The 22,785-nt window shown below is 41.5% G+C and overlaps 3 protein-coding genes across 7 annotated transcripts in view; 2 read left to right on the forward strand and 1 right to left on the reverse strand.

Annotated features, from left to right (window-relative positions):
- Positions 1–52: 52 nt before the first annotated feature.
- Positions 53–8,290, forward strand: nipa1 (NIPA magnesium transporter 1). 2 transcript variants are annotated; one of them, XM_039606338.1, is made up of 8 exons: positions 53–311; positions 389–436; positions 513–603; positions 2,654–2,893; positions 2,971–3,018; positions 3,095–3,185; positions 6,422–6,579; positions 6,856–8,290. In XM_039606338.1, exons 4-8 carry the CDS (start codon positions 2,704–2,706, stop codon positions 7,356–7,358), a joined length of 990 nt encoding a protein of 329 aa, XP_039462272.1. In that variant the 5' UTR covers positions 53–311; positions 389–436; positions 513–603; positions 2,654–2,703; the 3' UTR covers positions 7,359–8,290. The 2 variants fall into 2 exon arrangements, with proteins under 2 accessions (XP_039462272.1, XP_039462271.1); XM_039606337.1 differs by having other exon boundaries at positions 389–603.
- Positions 8,291–10,842: 2,552 nt separating this feature from the next.
- nipa2 (NIPA magnesium transporter 2) lies at positions 10,843–16,059 on the forward strand. 3 transcript variants are annotated; one of them, XM_031730551.2, is made up of 6 exons: positions 10,843–11,262; positions 11,888–12,121; positions 12,513–12,569; positions 13,577–13,667; positions 13,758–13,918; positions 15,164–16,059. In XM_031730551.2, the coding sequence occupies exons 2-6, from the start codon at positions 11,983–11,985 to the stop codon at positions 15,820–15,822; spliced, it is 1,107 nt and encodes a 368-aa protein (XP_031586411.1). In that variant the 5' UTR covers positions 10,843–11,262; positions 11,888–11,982; the 3' UTR covers positions 15,823–16,059. The 3 variants fall into 3 exon arrangements, with proteins under 3 accessions (XP_031586411.1, XP_039462270.1, XP_031586410.1); XM_039606336.1 differs by lacking the exon at positions 10,843–11,262 and adding an exon at positions 11,302–11,547; XM_031730550.2 differs by lacking the exon at positions 10,843–11,262 and adding an exon at positions 11,634–11,802.
- Positions 16,060–16,281: 222 nt separating this feature from the next.
- The window catches only part of cyfip1 (cytoplasmic FMR1 interacting protein 1), a 47,666-nt gene continuing 41,162 nt past the window's right edge, over positions 16,282–22,785 (reverse strand). The window contains exons 28-31 of one of the 2 annotated variants that reach the window (XM_031730552.2): positions 20,294–20,388; positions 19,650–19,888; positions 19,423–19,570; positions 16,282–16,882 (exon numbers count right to left, since the gene is read on the reverse strand). In XM_031730552.2, the coding sequence (XP_031586412.1) occupies positions 16,718–16,882; positions 19,423–19,570; positions 19,650–19,888; positions 20,294–20,388 (647 nt within the window). In that variant the 3' untranslated portion in view covers positions 16,282–16,717. The remainder of the gene's footprint in view (positions 16,883–19,422; positions 19,571–19,649; positions 19,889–20,293; positions 20,389–22,785) is intronic. The other variant, XM_031730553.2, reaches the window with a different exon arrangement.

Raw genomic sequence — 22,785 nt, forward strand, 5'->3', positions numbered from 1 at the left:
TGATTCCACTGATTCCAGTGCGGCCGCCCTGCGCGCACAGAGCGGTGTTATAGAATTAACGCTACTTTCAGACTTGAGGCGGGACATAGGAGAGGCTGGGCTGACCTGGAGTGAAGCTGAGATGTCCGCTGGGTGTCGCTGTGACTCAAAGAAACGGGAAGTAAACAGAGCAGCAGTAATGGCCTCTGACTCAGGAGTGCTGGCAGTTTCTTCTCAAAATCTGGGAATAACAATAGCTGTAATATCAAGTTTCATTAATGGGTCGACATTTGTGCTGCAGAAAAAAGGGATACTACGTTCCCGCCACAGAGGTAAAGCACAGAAACAGTAAACGTGGCTCTTTGTGGAATAATAGAGACTGACTGAAGTGTTGACTGTTCTCCAACAGGAAGGTCGTACCTCACAGATGTGGTGTGGTGGAGTGGGACACTGTGTAGTGAGTATCGTTTACAGACTTGGTGTGTTATTTAGAAAATCATATGTCTCACACACCTGTCTGTGAATCTCTGCAGTGATTACGGGTCAGGTTGGTAATTTCCTGGCTTACAATGTGGCCCCTGCGGTGGTAGTTACTCCTCTGGGAGCCCTGGGAGTGCTGTTTGGGTGAGTTCAGTAGCTCGTCATTTGGTTGTTTGTTTCTTAAGTTGTCAGCTCCACGTGGAATCTTTTGGGCTAAACTACAAACATCATACAGAAGTTTTAATCAACTCCTCATGGAGTTGGGCTATATATGTACAGCATACGTCTTTAATGTCTTTATAGGTCCAACTATACATCTATATAACCCCACTAATATTTTTGTTCAATTCTATATAGTGCCAAATCAACCACTCTTCTTGCTATATTTGGTAGAATTAATTTGAGCTGCTTGGTTTCCTGGCACTGACCCAGCTTTTAAGTGTTATCCACAAATTTTCATTTAGGATTGTGATTCCAAAAGTATTTCCAAAGCATTATGCTAGCCTGCTTTAGCCATTCCAAAAGCAGTTTTAAGTTTTAATGTGTGTTTGGAGCATTCACTTTTAACAATTGAATTGGGGTTAAGATGAAGAATTTGGAGGTAGTCGGTCTTCATCATTAGTCAATCCACTTTTGCAATCTACCAGTACCGTCGAAGCAAAGCAGCCTCAGAGTGTGATACTACTACCACTGCGCTTAACAGATCGTGTAGTGTTTTTAGGTTTGAAGGACTCACCTTTATTCCAAATATACCTCTTGTCATTTGTTAAAATAGCTAAAAAGTTTCTCGTCTGACCGTAACACTTTTCTCCAGGAAACATTTGACTTGTCCACCTGGGCATTTGCAATTTTAAATCAAGCTGTTGGAGGTTTTGATTTTGGAGCAGGGGTTTCTATCTTGGTGGTTCCCTCTCAGTTCATGGTGATGCTGTCGCCAAAGTGCTTGCTCATAGGGGGGGTCATATGATTGTTGGGTTTTTCTCTGTACCTATGAAGCACCTTGAGGCGACTTTTGTTGTGATTTGGCGCTATATAAATAAAATTGAATTGAATTGATGTAAAATTTGCTTCACCGTGTACAGCGATGCTGGTGTTCCAACAGGTTCCAGCGTATGGCATGCTTGAGCCTTGATGGTTCCTGGGTTGTTCCCCCAAAATACTTACCAATTTCCTCTCATCCAAGGGAGACAGTTTTGGTCTTCGTTCAGACTTTAGCAAAGTGGTGACATATCTGAGTAACTTGTATTTATCTACGGTTGTTTGAACTGATAACTCTGCAGTTGCTTAGAAATGGATTCAAGAGACCTTTTCAACTTGTGTAAAACTAAATTTATTCTTAGATCTTCACTGAGTTTCTTGGATTTCCTCATTGTTCTGAGTATTGGTCAGTCTATTGAGTGTTGTCAAACAAATCCTTTTTAATGCTGGCAAACAGAAACAACCAAAGTCAATCATGACCACTAACAAGAACTTAACAGTCCTTGGCCTTGTCAACTTCAGAAACCTGCAGCATCACTTATTAAAAGATTTAAGTGAGTGTATATGTTTATTTGTGTCTGTATCTATATTTTTGACTCTGTCTGGATTACAGAAAATCCAAAATTAATTCAAACTTGTGCGCCCAATTCTTCTTTTTTGAAGTCGTTACAGATTTATGTTCAAAGAAATAATTAAAAGCCCTAAATTACCATGAAATTCAAGCCCATAATTAATGTACGGAAACACTAGGAGCACTTTCTGGATTCAAATAATCTCTTTTGAGGCGATACACGTAAGCTTAAACATCAAAGAACTCAAAGTGACTGTCCTTTGAAACGGTGGTAAAATGAAGCACAGATGTTCCTGCACACTGTCTCAGTCACCTGCTCATGCCTCTCAGTGTAAGTGTGTTGTCCCCGGGGCTGCTGCACAGCCTGCAGCTTGTATCCTGTCTGCTGCAATGATGGGAGCTGAATCTGCCCCTGCTAATGAGAAGCTAGATACACCATTTCATTTACCCAGTAATGCTTAAATTTAAGTTAGATTTGCCTTTTAGAATTTAAAAAGTGAACAGGGTGGGGCCTAGTAGTGAGCTCTGTGGAACACTTCCTGTGACTCGCCACGAAACCAGACCAGATGTTCACACTTACAGCATCGTATTTTGGCACACATTTATTTCAGTAAAAACAAATCATAGAATTAACGCTACTTTCAGACTTGAGGCGGGACATAGGAGAGGCTGGGCTGACCTGGAGTGAAGCTGAGATGTCCGCTGGGTGTCGCTGTGACTCAAAGAAACGGGAAGTAAACAGAGCAGCAGTAATGGCCTCTGACTCAGGAGTGCTGGCAGTTTCTTCTCAAAATCTGGGAATAACAATAGCTGTAATATCAAGTTTCATTAATGGGTCGACATTTGTGCTGCAGAAAAAAGGGATACTACGTTCCCGCCACAGAGGTAAAGCACAGAAACAGTAAACGTGGCTCTTTGTGGAATAATAGAGACTGACTGAAGTGTTGACTGTTCTCCAACAGGAAGGTCGTACCTCACAGATGTGGTGTGGTGGAGTGGGACACTGTGTAGTGAGTATCGTTTACAGACTTGGTGTGTTATTTAGAAAATCATATGTCTCACACACCTGTCTGTGAATCTCTGCAGTGATTACGGGTCAGGTTGGTAATTTCCTGGCTTACAATGTGGCCCCTGCGGTGGTAGTTACTCCTCTGGGAGCCCTGGGAGTGCTGTTTGGGTGAGTTCAGTAGCTCGTCATTTGGTTGTTTGTTTCTTAAGTTGTCAGCTCCACGTGGAATCTTTTTGGGCTAAACTACAAACATCATACAGAAGTTTTAATCAACTCCTCATGGAGTTGGGCTATATATGTACAGCATACGTCTTTAATGTCTTTATAGGTCCAACTATACATCTATATAACCCCACTAATATTTTTGTTCAATTCTATATAGTGCCAAATCAACCACTCTTCTTGCTATATTTGGTAGAATTAATTTGAGCTGCTTGGTTTCCTGGCACTGACCCAGCTTTTAAGTGTTATCCACAAATTTTCATTTAGGATTGTGATTCCAAAAGTATTTCCAAAGCATTATGCTAGCCTGCTTTAGCCATTCCAAAAGCAGTTTTAAGTTTTAATGTGTGTTTGGAGCATTCACTTTTAACAATTGAATTGGGGTTAAGATGAAGAATTTGGAGGTAGTCGGTCTTCATCATTAGTCAATCCACTTTTTGCAATCTACCAGTACCGTCGAAGCAAAGCAGCCTCAGAGTGTGATACTACTACCACTGCGCTTAACAGATCGTGTAGTGTTTTTAGGTTTGAAGGACTCACCTTTATTCCAAATATACCTCTTGTCATTTGTTAAAATAGCTAAAAAGTTTCTCGTCTGACCGTAACACTTTTCTCCAGGAAACATTTGACTTGTCCACCTGGGCATTTGCAATTTTAAATCAAGCTGTTGGAGGTTTTGATTTTGGAGCAGGGTTTCTATCTTGGTGGTTCCCTCTCAGTTCATGGTGATGCTGTCGCCAAAGTGCTTGCTCATAGGGGGGTCATATGATTGTTGGGTTTTTCTCTGTACCTATGAAGCACCTTGAGGCGACTTTTGTTGTGATTTGGCGCTATATAAATAAAATTGAATTGAATTGATGTAAAATTTGCTTCACCGTGTACAGCGATGCTGGTGTTCCAACAGGTTCCAGCGTATGGCATGCTTGAGCCTTGATGGTTCCTGGGTTGTTCCCCCAAAATACTTACCAATTTCCTCTCATCCAAGGGAGACAGTTTTGGTCTTCGTTCAGACTTTAGCAAAGTGGTGACATATCTGAGTAACTTGTATTTATCTACGGTTGTTTGAACTGATAACTCTGCAGTTGCTTAGAAATGGATTCAAGAGACCTTTTCAACTTGTGTAAAACTAAATTTATTCTTAGATCTTCACTGAGTTTCTTGGATTTCCTCATTGTTCTGAGTATTGGTCAGTCTATTGAGTGTTGTCAAACAAATCCTTTTTAATGCTGGCAAACAGAAACAACCAAAGTCAATCATGACCACTAACAAGAACTTAACAGTCCTTGGCCTTGTCAACTTCGTAAAACCTGCAGCATCACTTATTAAAAGATTTAAGTGAGTGTATATGTTTATTTGTGTCTGTATCTATATTTTTGACTCTGTCTGGATTACAGAAAATCCAAAATTAATTCAAACTTGTGCGCCCAATTCTTCTTTTTTGAAGTCGTTACAGATTTATGTTCAAAGAAATAATTAAAAGCCCTAAATTACCATGAAATTCAAGCCCATAATTAATGTACGGAAACACTAGGAGCACTTTCTGGATTCAAATAATCTCTTTTGAGGCGATACACGTAAGCTTAAACATCAAAGAACTCAAAGTGACTGTCCTTTGAAACGGTGGTAAAATGAAGCACAGATGTTCCTGCACACTGTCTCAGTCACCTGCTCATGCCTCTCAGTGTAAGTGTGTTGTCCCCGGGGCTGCTGCACAGCCTGCAGCTTGTATCCTGTCTGCTGCAATGATGGGAGCTGAATCTGCCCCTGCTAATGAGAAGCTAGATACACCATTTCATTTACCCAGTAATGCTTAAATTTAAGTTAGATTTGCCTTTTAGAATTTAAAAAGTGAACAGGGTGGGGCCTAGTAGTGAGCTCTGTGGAACACTTCCTGTGACTCGCCACGAAACCAGACCAGATGTTCACACTTACAGCATCGTATTTTGGCACACATTTATTTCAGTAAAAACAAATCATAAACTCTCACGGGTCACTGACCAGGTAAACAAAAAATTGGCACCACACAGTGTCAGATCTCCACCCAGGCAGTTGGACATAAAGTCAGCACTATCATACAAGATGGTGAATGCTGCATGGCTCATTTATACTCAGGCCCGCCATCATAAGTTCCCTGCAGCCATATAATGTTTTTTTTTAAGCATCACATGATGTTTAATCTTGCTGTGTGATGTTTATATCATGTCTTATGTTCCTTTTCTTTTGCCGTTTTGTTTGTATACATGAGGAACACGTTTAAATCCCCTGCTTTCCAATGGACAATAAAGTTTTCTGATTCTGAAAGTTTTTAAGGTATGACAGTGATCATCCTCATTTCTTTTTGTCCACTGATTGATTATTTATTTGGGACTTGGGAAACGGTTATTAAAAGACAGAAATCTCGATTTCTGACAGCAGAATGTTTGTGTTACTTTAACCTGAGAGGATGAAACTTCTCGCCCTGTTGTTAAATCAGTTATTTCTGTTGCACTTTAAGACATAAATTCCTTATATCCTTATCACTGCCACACCTCTCATCTGACAGGTATGTTACCTGAAGTTGTAAATCTTCTACTTTAGTTAACATGCCTGAAGTTGAAGATCAACTGTAAAACTGATAATTTTTTTATTGTTTTAAAAATAAAATCATGTCTGTCAGTCAACGCCAGCATCTGTAAATCATATAACTTTATGAAACTGGATCACAGGTGTAGGTGTGTAAAACTGTCGGGGGACAGCCAATAAATCTCAGCCATTCCTTTCAGTAAAGGTCCTCTTTATTTGCTGATGGGAGTCAACAGTATGATTAATATTTACAGCCTTTAAACTGTTGGTAGTATTAGTGTATGGTTTAAATGATACTGCTGCAACCAGGGGTGGGGGAACTCCAGGCCTCAAGGGCCGGTGTCCTGCAGGCTTTAGATGTGTCCTTCACCCAACACAGTTGATCTAAATCGCTAAATGACCTCCTCAATATGTCTTGAAGTTCTCCAGAGGCCTGGTAATGAACTAATCATTTGATTCAGGTGTACTGACCGAGGGTGATATCTAAAACCTGCAGGACACTGGCCCTTGAGGCCTGGAGTTCCCCCACCCCTGATTTAAACTCTACAAGAGATGAAACTGTTTAAACACTTTAATTTCTTGAGCGTGTGTGTGTGTGTGTGTGTGTTTGGGTGCTGCAGGGCTGTGTTGGCCTCCTGGATCTTGAAAGAGCATTTAAACATCCTGGGGAAGCTCGGCTGTGTTTTATGCTGCTGCGGCTCTGTGGTGCTCATCATTCACGCCCCGACAGCAGAGGCAACTTCAAGGCTGGAGTTGGAGGAGAGGCTCCTCGACCCAGGTAACACAGAGGGGCTGTTTCCTTCACACAGATTATGCACTTAATCAGTCATTGTGTTTTACACCAACATTATATATGTATATGTGTATATACACTTCCTCATCTGGCTGATCTGTTGTATCCAAAAGCTTTTCTGTAGGCCATTAAATACCAATACACACTACTTTACTTTGCAGACAGTAAAAAGGACTATAGTTAGTGTGTAATACAACCTCTCTACACCTGCTCCGATTTGTGCTCCTAAAATAACACATCGTTTCTCTTGTTGTCCTGCAGTGTTTGTCACGTACGCCCTTGTGGTGGTCCTGCTGCTGATCATTCTCATCGTGCGGGTCGCTCCGGCTCGTGGCACGTCAAACATCATGGTGTACGTTGCCATATGTTCCCTGCTGGGAAGCTTCACAGTGCCGAGCAGCAAAGGCCTCGGCCTGGCGGTCCCGGACGCATTCAGCGAAGGCCCGTCAAGCGGCAGGGCTCGGGCGCTCTTCCTGGGCTTGCTGGGCACGCTGGCTGTCAGTATCCTCACACAGTTCTTCTTCATCAACAAGGCGCTGGAGTGTTTCAGCTCCAACATATTTGAAGCGATTTACTATGTGACGTTCACGTCCACCGTGATTTTAGCTTCTGGTCTTCTCTTTAAGGAGTGGACCGCGCTGACTGTAACAGACAGCCTCGCCATACTGTGTGCTTTAACCACGGTGTGTGTCGGGGTTGTTTTACTGCACATTTCCCAGGAGGCGCTGATTACATGGAAGAAAAAAGAGGACAAGTCAGACTGATTCAGATGCCTTTTAATCCTTTACATCGCGTCTGTGCCAAACTTGAGTTCCTGAGACTTTTTTCTACCTCCAGTTTGAATGACCAAAACAACATAAGATATATAATTAGTTTATTTTATCTTAAATATGTTTGAAGTAACACTAGATATGATGTTAACGCTTTCATCTCGTTAACCCTCAATCAGCCGAATTATCTTATGACACCTTTTATCTTAAAGAAGAATATATTTTTAATGTTTCTCTCTGTTTCTCTAATGCCTTTATCTACGACTGAGTGAACTTTAACAAACTCTAAATCAACATCTGGTTTGGGGATATGGAATTCAAAGATTTTGTGCAGAAACATTAAAAATCAGGGTCCCTCTTTCTGCTCTCCATGTGTTGTCCACGATTCACTGTAAAATATCACAGTTTAATGAAAAGAAACAGAAAATTTCAATCATGTCAAAGCTTGCAATGTTAAAAACCACCTTCCAATCTCCTCATCACACCAGTGCTCCAAATCCTGTTTTTGTTTGTTTTGTTTTTTAAAATGAAAACAAAAGAAAAGTTGGAGGACGTGTAGACTGACTGAACGTTTTCATGCTTGAAAATATCTCAAGAGCACTGGAGTCATAAATGAGGCATTTCATTACAAGCTTAAATGTGGTCTGAGGACCGACAGTTAATTTGTCACTGTTGTGTAAATATCTGTGCTTCCTTTCCTCCAGAGTCTTGCCCATCAGGCTTTTACAGGCTGTCTCAGTTCTTAGAATCACCTCCATGAGTTCAGGGCATCTGTAAATTATTGAAGGTAACTCCAGAAGCTGCCTCTTCAGCTGCGTGGAGGACGACTGAGTATTCTGTGCAAAGGAGAATTTTGTAACATTCCTTCTCTTCTGTGGCCACTCGCTGTTTACATGAATACATTAAAACTTGAATTAATTAATTAATGTTCTACTTTCATGCCTGATTATTTACGAGTCATTCCCCCTGGGATTACTAACGCACAGACTCACAGAGCAAACACACCAGCATGTGAACATCATCAGAAGCTTTTCACAGAAGAACAAACACACTTAAGATGTGCCTCCATCAGTGTCAAACCCTTTACTTTATATCCACTTTAAATGCAACTGTCTATAACCCATAATCCCCTAAAAGAGAGACCGATTAATACTTTTAAATCACAAAAGAGCAGCTAAATTCAACTGAAATAGCTTACACATCAGATTTTCATTGTCTTCTGTTATTTAGAGGGAAGGAGGCTCCTGTCCAAATATTTCACATGATGTACAGCACCAGTCAAAAGTTTGGACACACCTGAGGAGCATGGATGCTTCTCTGAGATTAAAACTGTCTCAGGCACACAATGAATCGCTCTGACTATCACACCAGTGAACACTGGGTGTTAAATTCTTCATAAATGTGAAGATTTTTTGAAAATATTGATTTGTTAAAGTTTGATCTAAACGAGTAAAATTCAGAACATCGATATGAGATTTTAAATGAAGTAATCCTGATCAGTCTTTAAGGGGCACTTATGGTTTAGTTTTCCTCTCACTGGGCTGTCACTGATTTATTTAAAAAAATTAATATATTTATAGGAAAGTAAGTGAGGATTAAAATACACTGATTTGGTAGAAGGCACAATTTCCTGGTTCCTGGTGTAGAAAGCTCAGCTTACTGGAGGTAACTGAAGGCTGTGATTTTATTGTTATCATAAAATATTAAGAGTAGATAATGAAACGTGATAAACATGACGAGCACCTCCACACTTATGACTGTCTTCTAACCTTCTCTTTTAACTTAAACAGCCTAATAAACTTGTTTACTTTGATTATAATGTCTGAATACAATTGAATGAATATTACATTCATGCTTGAGTTTGTAAGCTGTGCTGTAATGCAGCTCAAACATGAAAGTTTGAAATTCTGTCTCATAATCTGAAGATTTCAGGAGACAGTCTGAATAGTTTGCATAGACGATCAACTGAGTTGGATATTATTTTAGTTAGTCAAACATAACAAATATAAACTACATGTTTGAATAAATGAATAAGTTCCTTCTGTCTTTTTAAACTGTACTGAGACACTTTCTCATTTTCTGTTAACCAGAGAGTGACCCAGCGTGGTGAATTTTGACTCCGCACATATTTATGGTTCCCTGTTCTGCAGTGAACCATGGTCATCAGATTTCCTGCTGTAGAAGCCTCAGATCTGAGTCTTTTTGCACAAACTCTTTGAAATTTTCCACATTTTCAAACCAGATTTTTGAAACTGAAGCACCCAAATAACAAAGGATTAAAAGCACCCTGACTGTGAGGACTTTAGTGCAATCAGATTATTCGGTTTATCTCAGGTTTGGTGCTCAAATCAGACCAGCATACTGCGATCTATAGTTCACTCAAACATTCAGTTAAAAAAAAACTTAAAATGTGTTTAAAATGAAAAATTATATTATGATTTTGTTCACATTTTTATTCCCAAATTCAAGCCAGCACAACAGACTCCTCGGAGAAGTCAGAAATTATCCGAGCATAGGATTCAACCACTAAAACGCATTTTTCTGATCAGGAATGCAAGCAAATAACTGGAATTTGGCATCCTTGAAAATGTTTTATTAGGTGTTTTCTTATTTGTTGTAAAAGAACAAATTTTAAAATTAATGGAGAAAAAAATATTTTTAGTGTTACAACATTATTATTAAATAGCATGCGTATACTGGTGGATTACTTATTAGAAAAACATAAAAATGATTTTGGTAATTACCAATACTGTTCATTTATGCCATCTGTGGTATAAACCTTACCCTGGCTGGTGGTTTAATGAACATTGTTAAGCACCGAACTGCAAGTTTTTATGTCTTTATTTCAAAGACAAACATTTGTATGCTTTTTTAAACCGCTTAATTAATTAATAACATTAAAACATCTATAATGTCTGCCATAGATGAGCATATATAGGTATGAGAAACAAAGACAGGCCATTTAAAAAGATTTCTCTAAAAACTTAGAGGCTACTTGCACTGGACCACCAACGTGGCAGGTTTCAAAGGATGACATTTAAAATACATTACTTTGGAAAATTACACCAAAATGTTTTGAAGTGAGACCTGTCTGATTAGAAACCAGGTTTGCAATAACATTAATTATTTAGGAAGTATAATTTAAGTTATTTTTTATTTGGGATTTTCATTTCATTTTCTGTTTCATTTCATTTTCACTTTTTATTTTTAAATTCAGTTTGGTTTCAGTTATTTTTCAGAGTGTTTTTTGTTGTTGTTGTTTCATATTAGTTTTTAATTGTTTGAAAATCTTTTGTTTTAGTCTTTCTAATTGTGATTGTATGAAGGGCAAAGAGAGGCATGCTCTTTTGAAAGCAGCTGACTTACAGTCTCGAAAAACATTACCGTCAATACCTAGTGTAATAAAACTGTGATAAAACTAATAAATGCTAAAACATAAGGATATTTTCTTCATATTATTATTTCATTTTTGGTGTGTTTGACAATTATTTTTTTTTTTTACATTTAGTTTTAGCAGTTTAGTTTTAGTTAACTATAATAACCTTAGTAACCACTGATTTTCTTTTTAATGATAAAGCGCTGCCAGGTTTCCCTGGTAGACCTGTGATGGAGTTTCCAGTACGCCTGCGGTTCCGGGTCCAGGTGGTTCCGATGTTGCGTCCCCCGCCTGCGGTGCTGGGTCCCGCCGGCGGAGGGCACACCGCTCCGGCCGCGTGTCCTGTGCGAGGCGGAAGGAGCGGCGCGCAGTGCGGCAGCAGCGTCTGGAGGCTCGGCGTGTGCGCGCTGGTTGAACGCGGAGGGAGCAGTAGGTGATGCGCAGCCACGGAGCCGGAAAGCAGACTGTTCATCAGCGAGAGCCTTCTTGTGTGTGTGGAGGGGAGCAGCCCGCGGTGAGCAGGTAATAATCCGAGCTCGGTGCTCGTTAAAGGCGGGGGAAAGAGACTCTCAGTGGCTTCATTCACTCTGCGTTAGCCAACCAGTCAGCCAGCTAGCCTCCGCGCTAATGAAGCTAACGCGGCTAGCGGCGTATAGCAGCATTTACACACTTTCTTTATTTCTGTTGGCGAGTTAAAGCACAGATTAGTGTCCACACAGGGAAGACTCAGGTAAACACCAAAGCAGCCCGTAAAAAAACTGACCGGCTGAGGCTAACTCGACATTAAGCTGCACCTATCGCGGCCAGGTGAGCCTCCCTTTCGTATCACTTCCTGAATTCTTGAGTACTGGAGTTACTTGATTTACATAGCAGGTGACTGAGTTGCACAATGCTTTTGAATGTATGTCAGTACAACACCCAGAAACCCATCAGGTTTTACCGAGAGTCACTCGGATGTGCGTGAATGGGAGCAGACTGTAGGTAGGAAGGACAGCAGGTAGATGGATTCCTCCAACTCCTCAGGTGATGCTTTTCCAGGGTGTAGAGTGGACTGTGGTCACGGTAGGTCCCTGCTGGGGTGCTGACGTTAAACACTGGTCTTTATGGGTCTCTCACTCCAGCCTGTGGTCTGTTCTTCTGCTCTCAGGTGTTTGGGTCGGACAGAACTGCACCTTATTGGGTCAGCACCTGCGCTGTCAGCTGGTAAATGTGACAGACCGCATCAACACATCCAGCCTCACTATGGCTCAAGACAGGGGCAAATATGACTTCTACATTGGCTTGGCGCTGGCCATCAGCTCCAGCATCTTCATCGGAGGCAGTTTTATCCTCAAGAAGAAAGGACTTCTGAGGTTGGCGAGGAAGGGGTCCACACGGGCAGGTAGGGGGCTTTTTTTCTGACCGTCTATACAGGTCACCCCAAACGTTGAGGGGACCCACACTTTAGTCTTCCTACATCTGTAAATCCACTCCCTGTGAGGGGGTGTTTCCAGACATGCTTACCCATTGTGACATTTCAGGCTTGTCAGGTTCTCCTCACCTGTGCAGGGTGTGTTTAAGTGTGTGTCTGCATGTTGTTTGTGTGCATGAGTCATGAACACTCTTAAATCCTAGCAATCATTAACTCCAGCGCTCTGCTCGACCTTCAGTTCACGTCCATCGCCTGACCTGTAGTCAAAGCGAGCCGTTGCATAATTCAGGTTTTTCTTACATGCAAGTGACATTGAAATGAGGAATCACGTGGAAATGAAAACTTTTCTTTTGCTTTTCAGGGCAGGGAGGTCATGCATATCTGAAAGAGTGGCTGTGGTGGGCAGGTTTACTATCAAGTAAGTGATAACGCTGTGGCTCAAAATGAAATGCGATCATTTAGATGCACGTGTAGCACACATTCTCCAGAGTTGGTGCATAACATATTTGATTATGTTGAGGTTACATGTGGCTTCAGGCTCTGTCTTTGGGGATGCACCACCTGGGCTCATGCTGATGTTTAAAGGAGACCTGCTGCTGTTGTTATTTGTCACACTCAGGGCTTGTTTTTTATCTGCCTTCACTTTTGTTATCATTCCATAAAAGTTCAGAACCTTTGGCAGATTCGGCAGGTTTTCTTCAGTTCAGATTTCTTCTTTCTTGCTTATTTAATTGAATAACTCTTGAGCTACAATTCAAATTCCAAGGTCTTAATCATGTTAAGTAATCACGATCTCAGTCTTACACTTGATTTTAAAGCAAACCTTGTTTTTTTTCTCTCTCTCTTGTCATCCTTTTCCAGTCGTGGATGTTCATATTAAACATGACCAAAGTTTCTAATGATGAGCTCAGTGTGTTTACAATAATCCTTCAAAGCTCAGACTCTTCCAAACACTCAGTTTATCACAGATTGGTTTCCTACTCTGGGATCAGAAAGTATCCTTAAAGGGGCTGAAACGGCTTATTTCAGTCGATGAAGTCTGACTACACGAATGAGATAGATGAGGATTAGTTTGAACTGTGAATCATGCAGAGCTACTCTAGGAGAGTCCAGGAATAAAAACAAGAAGCTGCGAATGAAAGTGTTTGGTAATAACACATGAGCTAAATGTAATCTCATTGTTGAATCAGACAGTATATTGGTGCATGTCTGTATTTCATTATTACAGATGTAATGATGCAGCTTCATCTCACTAGCTTTTAGATATTTTGTCACTGTCTAATTGCCAAATCCTTTTTTTCTGTACTACCTCTGTTGCAACATGCCCTAAACCTCAGATAGTATTACAGTGTTTGCATGTATCTGTCACAGGACAGTTCTACTTTCCTTCATGTGTGGAAATAACTGTGTGTTAACCTTTTGCAGTGGGGGCTGGGGAAGCGGCAAACTTCGCAGCGTACGCCTTTGCTCCTGCGACGCTGGTCACGCCGCTGGGAGCCCTGAGCGTGCTCGTCAGGTACTGATGAGTGCATGTTTCTCATCCACGTCGATGTTTTGATTCTGGAAGAGTGTGTGTGACCTGAAGTGATTATTTTTTTTGTCGCAGCGCCGTGCTGTCGTCATACTTCCTGACGGAGCGGTTAAACCTGCACGGGAAGCTTGGCTGCCTGCTCAGCATCCTGGGCTCCACCACCATGGTCATTCACGCTCCGAAGGAAGAGGAGATCAGCAGCCTCGAGGAGATGTCTGCCAAGCTGGTTGACCCAGGTACAGAAAAAAATTCGTCTCTGTAGATCGTGTCTATAGATATTTCCTCCAAATATTCCTCTTAGCTTCCCATGAGGGCTGGAACCAAAACATGATCATGCCTCACATGCAAAAGGTCTCAGGTTTGATTCCTGAAGGCAGCACAAACCACTATACTCCTAACGCCATTCCCGGGCCCTAACACAGATCTGCAGATTTTCACTGATCAATATAATTTGCACACACAAAAAGTAATTTGATCTTTCAGGAAACTTTTTAACCTATTTTGGATCTTTCTTCTGTTTCACTGAGGAATCCGCCTCCAGGGAATCAGGTTGAAGAAATGTTCAGTTTCTTTGTTTACCTGCAGCAGGTTTCAGTGAACCACACCCTCTGAACAAGTAAAGCATGTACTTTTACTTATGTGAAAGAGCATTCAGCAGATGCTATATTTGGAATATTTTCATTTCCATCAGACAGGAAATGGAAGCTGGAATTTACCTGCGATAACTCAGGAATTGTTTGAGTCACTTTTTCTTGTTGTAACACAAAAAAGCTCACATCTGAAGCAACAAAAGATTTAGTATCCACTGTTAGCTTTACTCTTTCGGATTATTTGAATATGGAGAATATTTGGTCAGGAGCAAGATCCAATCTTTATAATGCAAATCTAACACTTCCCAACTTAAGAGTCATGTCAGCATAGCAGGTCATGGAAAACTTTAAAATAACTGAAACAATACTGTAATCTCTTTATTTCAGCTGGTTAAGATGTTTCTTTCTGCGAGTATGACCAAATGTGTTAATATGCAAAATATGTTTCTGGGCTTTGAAAAGCTAATCTGCTTCATTCTGCTTCAGTTGATTTGTTTTAGCTCAAAGCTGATGTGAAAGCAAAACTTTAAGTGTTAAACATTAAGTTTGTTTGTTATCAGGAGTTTGTATGTTCTCCCTGTGTGTGCGTGGGTTCTCTCTGGGTACTTGGTGGGGTTGGGTTAATGATTCTAAATTGCCCATACGTGTGATTATGAGTGTGAATGGTTGTCTCTCTGTTAGTCCAGTGACAGACTGGCAGCCTGGCCTGGGTCTACACCTTATGGCAGCTGGGATAAACTCCAGGCCCCCTGCAACCAAGATTAAGACTGGATTCATTAAAATGAAGGATGCTGAGAATAGTGATGGTTTGCAGATGCTTTAGCGTGTGGATATCGATGCTTATTTTCCTTAAATGCTCCCCGTCCCACCTCTTCTCCTTTTCTTTCTCAGGGTTCCTTCTCTTTGCCACCCTCGTCATCATCGTTGCACTCATCTTCATATTCGTTGTGGGTCCCCGCCACGGCCAGACCAACATCCTAGTCTACATCACCATCTGCTCGGTAATCGGAGCGCTCTCGGTGTCCTGCGTCAAAGGACTGGGCATCGCCATCAAGGAAGCGATCGCCGGGACGAGTGTGGTGAAAAACCCACTGGCGTGGATCCTGCTCCTGGGTCTAGTGGGCTGTGTGAGCACACAGATCAACTACCTGAACAAAGCTCTGGACATTTTCAACACCTCCCTAGTAACGCCAATCTACTACGTCTTCTTCACCACATCCGTGCTCACCTGCTCCGCCATCCTCTTCAAAGAGTGGGAGCACATGGGAGCGGACGATGTCATCGGCACCCTCAGTGGCTTCCTCACAATCATCGTGGGCATCTTCCTGCTCCACGCCTTTAAAGACGTTAGCGTGAGCCTGGCCACGCTCGCAGTGTCCATGAGGAAGGAAGAACGAGCGTTTCCCACAGCCAACGGCATAGCATCTCACACCGCCTACGAACTGCTGGACGAGGAGTCGACCGGAGACTTGGAGGAGCGGGACATGGCTTCGCATTTCGATAGCGTCTCCAGAAGGAATGGCACGATGACGTCCTCGCTGGATCACTAAGGACCTCCTTATTCCAGAAGACTCGGCCACGGCTCTGATGTAGACGTGGAGCGTGAGAACGATGAGACAATCAGCGATCCGGGGCATGGACAGACCAGTGGATTGTAGTTAATGTTTTAATTTGCCTTACTTTTCTTGGAATATGACTCATGGCTCATATTCATCTCTAGTTAAACTTAATTTCATTCCTGTGTAGCGCTGTAAATAAGTTTTATAAAAAGGTTTTATGGACATGCACCTTCATGCACTGACTTCCTTTCTATGAATCAGATGAAGTTTTAATATATATATATATATATATATATATATATTCTTTATGAAGTCCTGCTGACAATGACTACATTTGATAGGACGTTCACTATGATTTGAGTTGTGATACTTGAAGGTAACGGCAGTTAATGTTGGGAGTTCTGAACTTTTTCTTTGCAGTTTTTACATTAAAAGCTCGACACAAACCAACATTTGTTACATATTTATTGAATTAAATGATTAAAACATAAGGCACAGTGAATAAATGCTGAACATGAGCATGAGCTCTGTTACTTCAGTTCCACTTAAAATGTTTAGCATGCAAGTTGAACAGTGTAGAAAATATAAATTTACCATCCCCCACACTTAAAATAGATTAATGCTCACCCTCAAACACCCGCCACCGCAAACCCTTAAATACGTCAGATAAAACTACTTCCTCTCTCTCATCTATTCTGTCTGCAAGTATAAAACAAAGAATATCCAAAAAGGGGAAATATTCTTTTCTGATAAGGCACAAATGAATACAAAAAAAAAAGTGGCCCAACTTCTGACACGTGATGGTCCTCAGACCCAAAGGGTGATATTCATGGTGATGCGGACAGTGTTTGAAACTTCACGCTGGTCCACAGTGTCAACGGCTGCCTCAGCTGCTGGCGAGCGACTGGTGTATCGGAGGCTGGAAGCATCGCACGTGCTCGACCGGCATGTTCTCGCCGTCGCCAGACTTCATGTACTTGTTCAGGATGGCAAAGATCTCGTTGTTGAGGACTTGGAATCTGCGGATTCTGTCCACCATCTTCTTTAGAGGCTGAATGGGAGACAAACACAGGAATGCGCTCAGAACGGGTCCCATTTAATCACATTTCTGCTATTATGTCAGATCCTATTTCACTGGTGAACATTTATTTTAAACATGGCCACCGTTTCTAACAGCGAGGTTGGTGCACATAAAGCCAACAGCTCAGACTGCTCTAAACGCTCAGTGTTACACAGTTTTTCCAGCTCTTGGTTGCGAGGTCACAGAGAGAGCAGGGTGTATTTATAGTAGGTCAGCCCTGAAGTTGACGACACAATAATTCCCAACAGGATTTTTTTTTAACACCCCTATGGGCTATTGGATCATCACAGGAAATAACAGTTTATGATACGTTTTAGCAAGATAACTTTTCTCTGCAGTTTCTCCAGAGTATTTGCATCAGTTGCATAAACAAAAAACAACTTCAGACACAAACATTGCAGTCGTGGCGGCCATCAACGCCTTTGAGCTTGTGCATTTGGTGGGTTGAAGTTTGCCTGATATCTTCTGCAATCTCATTTAGTGGCTTTTTGTAGAACATGAGAATGTTCTGAATGAGCAACTTCAAAACAGGGAAAAAATGCCAACTCTTTCCTGGTCTTTAGGACTTATTTCTGTGGAACTGCATGTAGTTACCGCAGATGCCCCGCCCACCTGCTGTTTAAACCTTCTGTTTACCAGCCAATTAGAAAAAGCTCCCATAAAGGGGGAGGAGCTAAAAGAGCCTGTTTGATATATGGTGTTTCCAAATGATCCAAATGGCAGTGGAAGAAAATTGTATGCAATTGTGTATAAAACGGCTAATTATGAACTTTAACAGTGTTTCAGTTAAATTTGAGGATCCAGCTGGGAGATGTGAGCTGAGCACCAAGAAAACGGGACAGTTAGCCAGGCTCATTTAAAGGTTAAATCCAGCTCCCGGCAGTTCTAAAACCAAGTCATCTGCTTAATCTACACTAATGCTGAAGAGTGTAACATCGCGGAGGGTTACCTGCAGCGACTATCTGATGACTTCAGAACCCCATTCTGTGTTTTCATGTGGAGCCACGCTGATTAGCTTCGGCAGGAAAACAAACAGTGCTTTTTTTTCCCCCATGTACTCAGTGAAACCTGTGGGTTTGGTTCTCAGTGACCTACTTATCTGCCCATGAATGCATCACAGAAATGTTGCTGGGTCAGTGTTGCCAACGCACGATACTCAACAAAGAGTTCATCAACAATCATGGAAAACAAAACACAACAGGAAAATTCCTGAGAGGCAGGTAAGCTCCGAGCAAACAGAATCATCACGCCCATTTCTCTTTCATCGTGCTACACTTCACTTACAGCTTTTTAAAAGCTGATTCAAAACTCTTTCAGAGTCGGTGAGGAAAAAAAAAAGAAGTCAAATTTATGATTCAGTGGGTCACGCTGAAGCCTTCTGTGCTCTTTGCTACATCCTGAGGGATACATTCAGTAACGGAGTTCAACATAAATTATTCAAGTATTTTTTTTGACAGAAATCCGAGTTCTGATTTCAATTTCCCTGCGCTGCCTCCGCAAGGACCAGAGTGCTGCAGAACTGAAGAAAACGAACATCTGAAGCCACTCCTGTGTGATCGCAGACATGCTTGCGCTCATAAAGCAGAAGGATGGACGTCTGCAGCTGCATGCTGAGCTGTATTTAGCTTTCTGTTAGCAGTAAAATTAATAATTAATAATTAATAATTTTGGACTCAAAGCAGAAACACAGCATTAGAAAACTTTAACTGTTGTAATCGCACACCTGAGACGGATCTTGTTTAGTTAAACACTTTAAACACTGCGACGTTATTGGCTGCTCCAAGACAAAAATCAGAGGTGGAGGATCTGAAACTCATCAAGCTCATCTTCCATCCTTCAATACCAGTTCTTACTGTGGTGTTTTACAAAGGATTTGTAGAAAAGTATCACTTAATTACAGAGGTTAAAAAAGGAATACAGGTTATTAAATGTGGGTCTTATATGATCTGGTGTAACTCGCTCTTTATTCAGACTTTCTGTGACTGAAGCCAGATTACATCATTATCAACACCCTAAAGGCTACAAAACGACAACATATAGAAGTCATGTGAACCTAAACTCACCTTGATAAATGCCATACAGGTCATAATCTTTATGACCTTTTTTCCTACTATTTATAAATGTACGTCACGTCATGCAGGGCGCCATCAGCAGATTTTATTATCTAATGTTCAGAGTTCAGCCGTGCGTTTAACAGCCTGTTGTTGAGGTTTCAAATCATATCAGCAGGTTATGGCATGAAGCAGAAAGTCATTCACATTTCCTTGATGAGTGTCAAAAATAATAATTAAAAAATGGATAAAAAATATAACTGAATTGAATTTACTTCTATTCATTGTACATTTGCTGTTTGAGATGGTGTGCTCCGCATGTTTGGACTGTACTCATTATTTTGGATGCAATAACTGGTAGAGACGCTCGGGGTCTTGGGGGCGTCAGGTCAGGGATGATGTGTTAAATCTGCACCTTATGTATGCTGTATTTAACGACCCCGCTCGTGTCAAACTCACCACGCTCTTGATGATCTCATCCTTCCCGTCGTGCTTCTGCACCTTGAGGAGGTGATAGCTGAAGTCGAGGATGTCAAAGCGTCTCTGCTGTCCCAGCAGGGCGATGATCATGCAGCCCGCCCAGTGGAGACCGTCTCCAAAGCACTGCCTGGAGGACAGGAAGAGGGTGTGTCAGTAAATATTAGGTGAGAGGAAGCGTGTGCGTGTTTGTGTTCGGCCACACTCACTCCACTGTGAATTCGTGGGCTCCCACAGGAATGCAGTACACAAACTGCATGGCGCTCCAGAGGCGGTGGAACTCCACACACTCATCCACGTGCATCACGCCGTTGCTGGGCAACGGTCCACGCCACACAGGGTCGTCCAGGAAGCCTCGCACACGTGTGAGGATGACCTCAAACATGGACAGACCGCAACACAGCCGTTCTTTGGTCAGCAGGTCGCCCTCACGAGCGATGGCTATTTGCTGAAAGAGAAGCAAAAGCATTCAAAAGATTGTCTACTGGTCAGCATCCTCTATAAGTGTCACATGACACGGGAGCAACTGTAGCTTCTCTCGGTCTTAATGGTGTGTTCAGAGTGAAACAAAAGAAGTTGGTTTATTGCCTGATGTCATCCTCAGGATAAAGTCCACAAGCTGAAACACATATATGTGGCAACAAAGTTGTTCATGAAGTCCTGCTGGAGAATTTATTTAAGTTCTGAAGATATTTTAACTCCAGCTCTCAGCTGTACTGAGAAGAAAGTCGTTCTCTCATTGGTTGTTAGAGACAAACATCTGCTGGTTTTGAATTGGCCCCGAAACACTCCAGCGTTTGTATTTACATAAGTAACCCGAGGCAAAGTGAACACACCATCAGACGGCTCTTACCTGTGGTGTGCCGAGGCGTTCTATCAGTGGAACCATATGCAGCGCCGTGTATTTGGCCTCCAAGCGCTTCATCTTGGCGTCGAGGCGCTCCCCCTCTACACAGACAGACAAAGAAATGCATGAAGTTTAAGTTCAGGATTGTCCACCAGTGGAAATTTGTTCTTCAGAAAGAGTTTTTTTTTTTTTTAAAAGAAAAAAGAAAAAAAAGAATAAATAAATAAATACATAAATAACAGCTTACAGGAAATAGAAAATTCAGACTAAGAATTGAAAAAAAAGTGAAAATGTGCCAAAACGCAGTCAGACACACAGAGTTGTTACTTATATATAAAAAAATACATAATTAAATAAAACAAAAACTTCTCACAATCAGCTGTTTTTTTTCTACAATAACTTTAGTAAATTTAATGAAGCCTGGCAAAATTTGACCTTCATATTAAGATTTTTCCAGATTAACAGGTCCTGGAAATACACAGGGTGTGTGATGGAGCTTTATGACACCAGCAAGAAAGGAAAAAAACCCCAACAAAAGTGTGACATCATCGTAAGTTTCCGCATGATCAACATCAAGTGGAAAGTAAATGCACAAACCACACCTTCGTGCATGGGTTTACTCATACTGAACATTTACAATAAAACATTTATGGAAAAATATTATCACACAGATGGAATCACAGCTAGAAGATGAGCTTTTTATGAGCAGTCACCGATGATTCATCAGAAACAGATCAAACATCCAGGGTACCCTGTGGCCGTTTCTGCTCCTCTACGTCACAGACGTTAAACTGCTACAGCTTATTCAAACTACGATTTACAGAGAAAAACAAAATCGTGCTGAGCAAAAATCGGATTTTGTATTCAGATTCATGTGAACAGAGAGTAAATGTGTTTTTCAGCTTTTAAAATTTCTTCTGTATATCTGCTGTATTTCTGAATTATGAGGGCTCAAAAAATGTTGCAAAAAGAAAATTAACAATGTGCCAAATTTCTATCCATCTCCAATGTAAGTGTGGAATATTCAGAGAATAAAGGTAAAAGTTTGCTTGCCTGGAATAAGCTTAAGTTATTGTAAACATTCTATTAATAACAAACTCAAATGCACACGTTTGGGTTTATAAAATTTTAGCTTTATGGGATTTTACTTATTAAAAACCAAAAAACCAGCCAGAACAAGATTTAACCTATACAATCTTCTGCAACCCATGAAAACACATCAGTAAACCACAGTATGGCACGCTGGTGTCTCTGACACACACGCACACCTGCTGCAGATAATGCTGTGCTGGAATAACAGACTGTGTAATCCCGGCTGAAAACCGTACCCAACAAACGCACTCTTGACTCCCGCTGAACTAATGTTTGCTAGAACACAGCGCCCAGCTGTTTTCAAAATTATTAAGCCTTTCCTAAAACAATACTTTAATGATGGAAAACAGCTGGGTGCTGCATCTCAGCATCTCACTCTTGAGCGAGGGGAAAAACCAAGGAGGAAATTTACACAGAAAGGTTTCGGTTTTTCAGCTTGTTAATGAGTCTCATTGTTTGTCAACTTTGGGACCAAAAGATGAGATCCTGAATAGAAGCAGCTGAAATGAGCCTCTATTCAAACAAACTTGTTTTTGATTAGAGAGAAAAAAAAAGGGGGGGGTTCATTCAAATGAAATGAGCCTTATCGAGAACAAGCTCAGTGCAGCTGCTCCATCATGTCAAAGCAGACGACCATCGAGATGATTCCGGTATCTGATCAGGATCCCTCCATCCAAAAGGTAGAAGACCCAAAAAGAAGCACAAGGGATCATAAATCTCATGTGGCCAGGAAACACTTCAGGATCCTCCAGGACGAGTTGAAAAATGAGGCACATCTGGATAAATGTGCTTATCCTGCTGCCAGAACGATGTGAGCGGAGCGTTAAGCAGCAGAGCATGGACGGACAGACGGATAAAAGGGTCAACGTGATGAAGTCTTTGTGACCCTTTTTAGATTACTTAAGCAGGATGCAATGAGCTTAAGGTTGCAGGAAGGGAAATTAAAGAGTTTTGTCATTTCGGGTTATGTTTAAATCGCTGGGAGTCACTCTGGCACCACCAGAATCGCCGTTTATTCAACAGCGAGCAGAGATTTCAGACGCCTGAACCATTCTTTTGGACCCAGAGCAGACGGAGCACGGAGAGCTTTTATAGATTACAACTGCGCAGAGCAAAGAGCGGAAAGTTATCAATAGGAACCCATCTGCCTGTTGACTGTGCCTAGAAATTTGTCCATAAAGTTATGAACAAAATCATGACAAAGGGCAATCCCAGCCAAGTCCAACCCTCCCCAGGAAGAACTGTGACTTGTGCAGGGACTACAAAATATTACGTGTTCTTACTTTGGTTATTAAATTTAGGCCGTTTATTCAAGTGGACGTTTTAGAGATCTGGGATGTTAATACGTGTCTGTACTGGAAAGGTTTTTGGGTCCCTCCTGCTGTTTTGACTGTGCAAATAAAAGT

The sequence above is a fragment of the Oreochromis aureus genome, linkage group 23 (assembly GCF_013358895.1).
Source record: "Oreochromis aureus strain Israel breed Guangdong linkage group 23, ZZ_aureus, whole genome shotgun sequence".
Lineage (NCBI taxonomy): Eukaryota > Metazoa > Chordata > Actinopteri > Cichliformes > Cichlidae > Oreochromis > Oreochromis aureus.

What these genes read in the sequence shown, in the direction of transcription:
- nipa1 (XM_039606337.1), top strand. Translation starts at nt 2,704, where the DNA reads ATGTCCGCTGGGTGTCGCTGTGACTCAAAGAAACGGGAAGTAAACAGA. An exon ending in GCCCTGGGAGTGCTGTTTGG is followed by an intron (nt 3,186 to 6,421) that starts GTGAGTTCAGTA and finishes TGGGTGCTGCAG; the next exon opens with GGCTGTGTTGGCCTCCTGGA. An exon ending in GGAGAGGCTCCTCGACCCAG is followed by an intron (nt 6,580 to 6,855) that starts GTAACACAGAGG and finishes GTTGTCCTGCAG; the next exon opens with TGTTTGTCACGTACGCCCTT.
- nipa2 (XM_031730550.2), top strand. Translation starts at nt 11,742, where the DNA reads ATGGATTCCTCCAACTCCTCAGGTGATGCTTTTCCAGGGTGTAGAGTG. An exon ending in GAAGGGGTCCACACGGGCAG is followed by an intron (nt 12,122 to 12,512) that starts GTAGGGGGCTTT and finishes TTTGCTTTTCAG; the next exon opens with GGCAGGGAGGTCATGCATAT. An exon ending in TGCCAAGCTGGTTGACCCAG is followed by an intron (nt 13,919 to 15,163) that starts GTACAGAAAAAA and finishes TTTCTTTCTCAG; the next exon opens with GGTTCCTTCTCTTTGCCACC.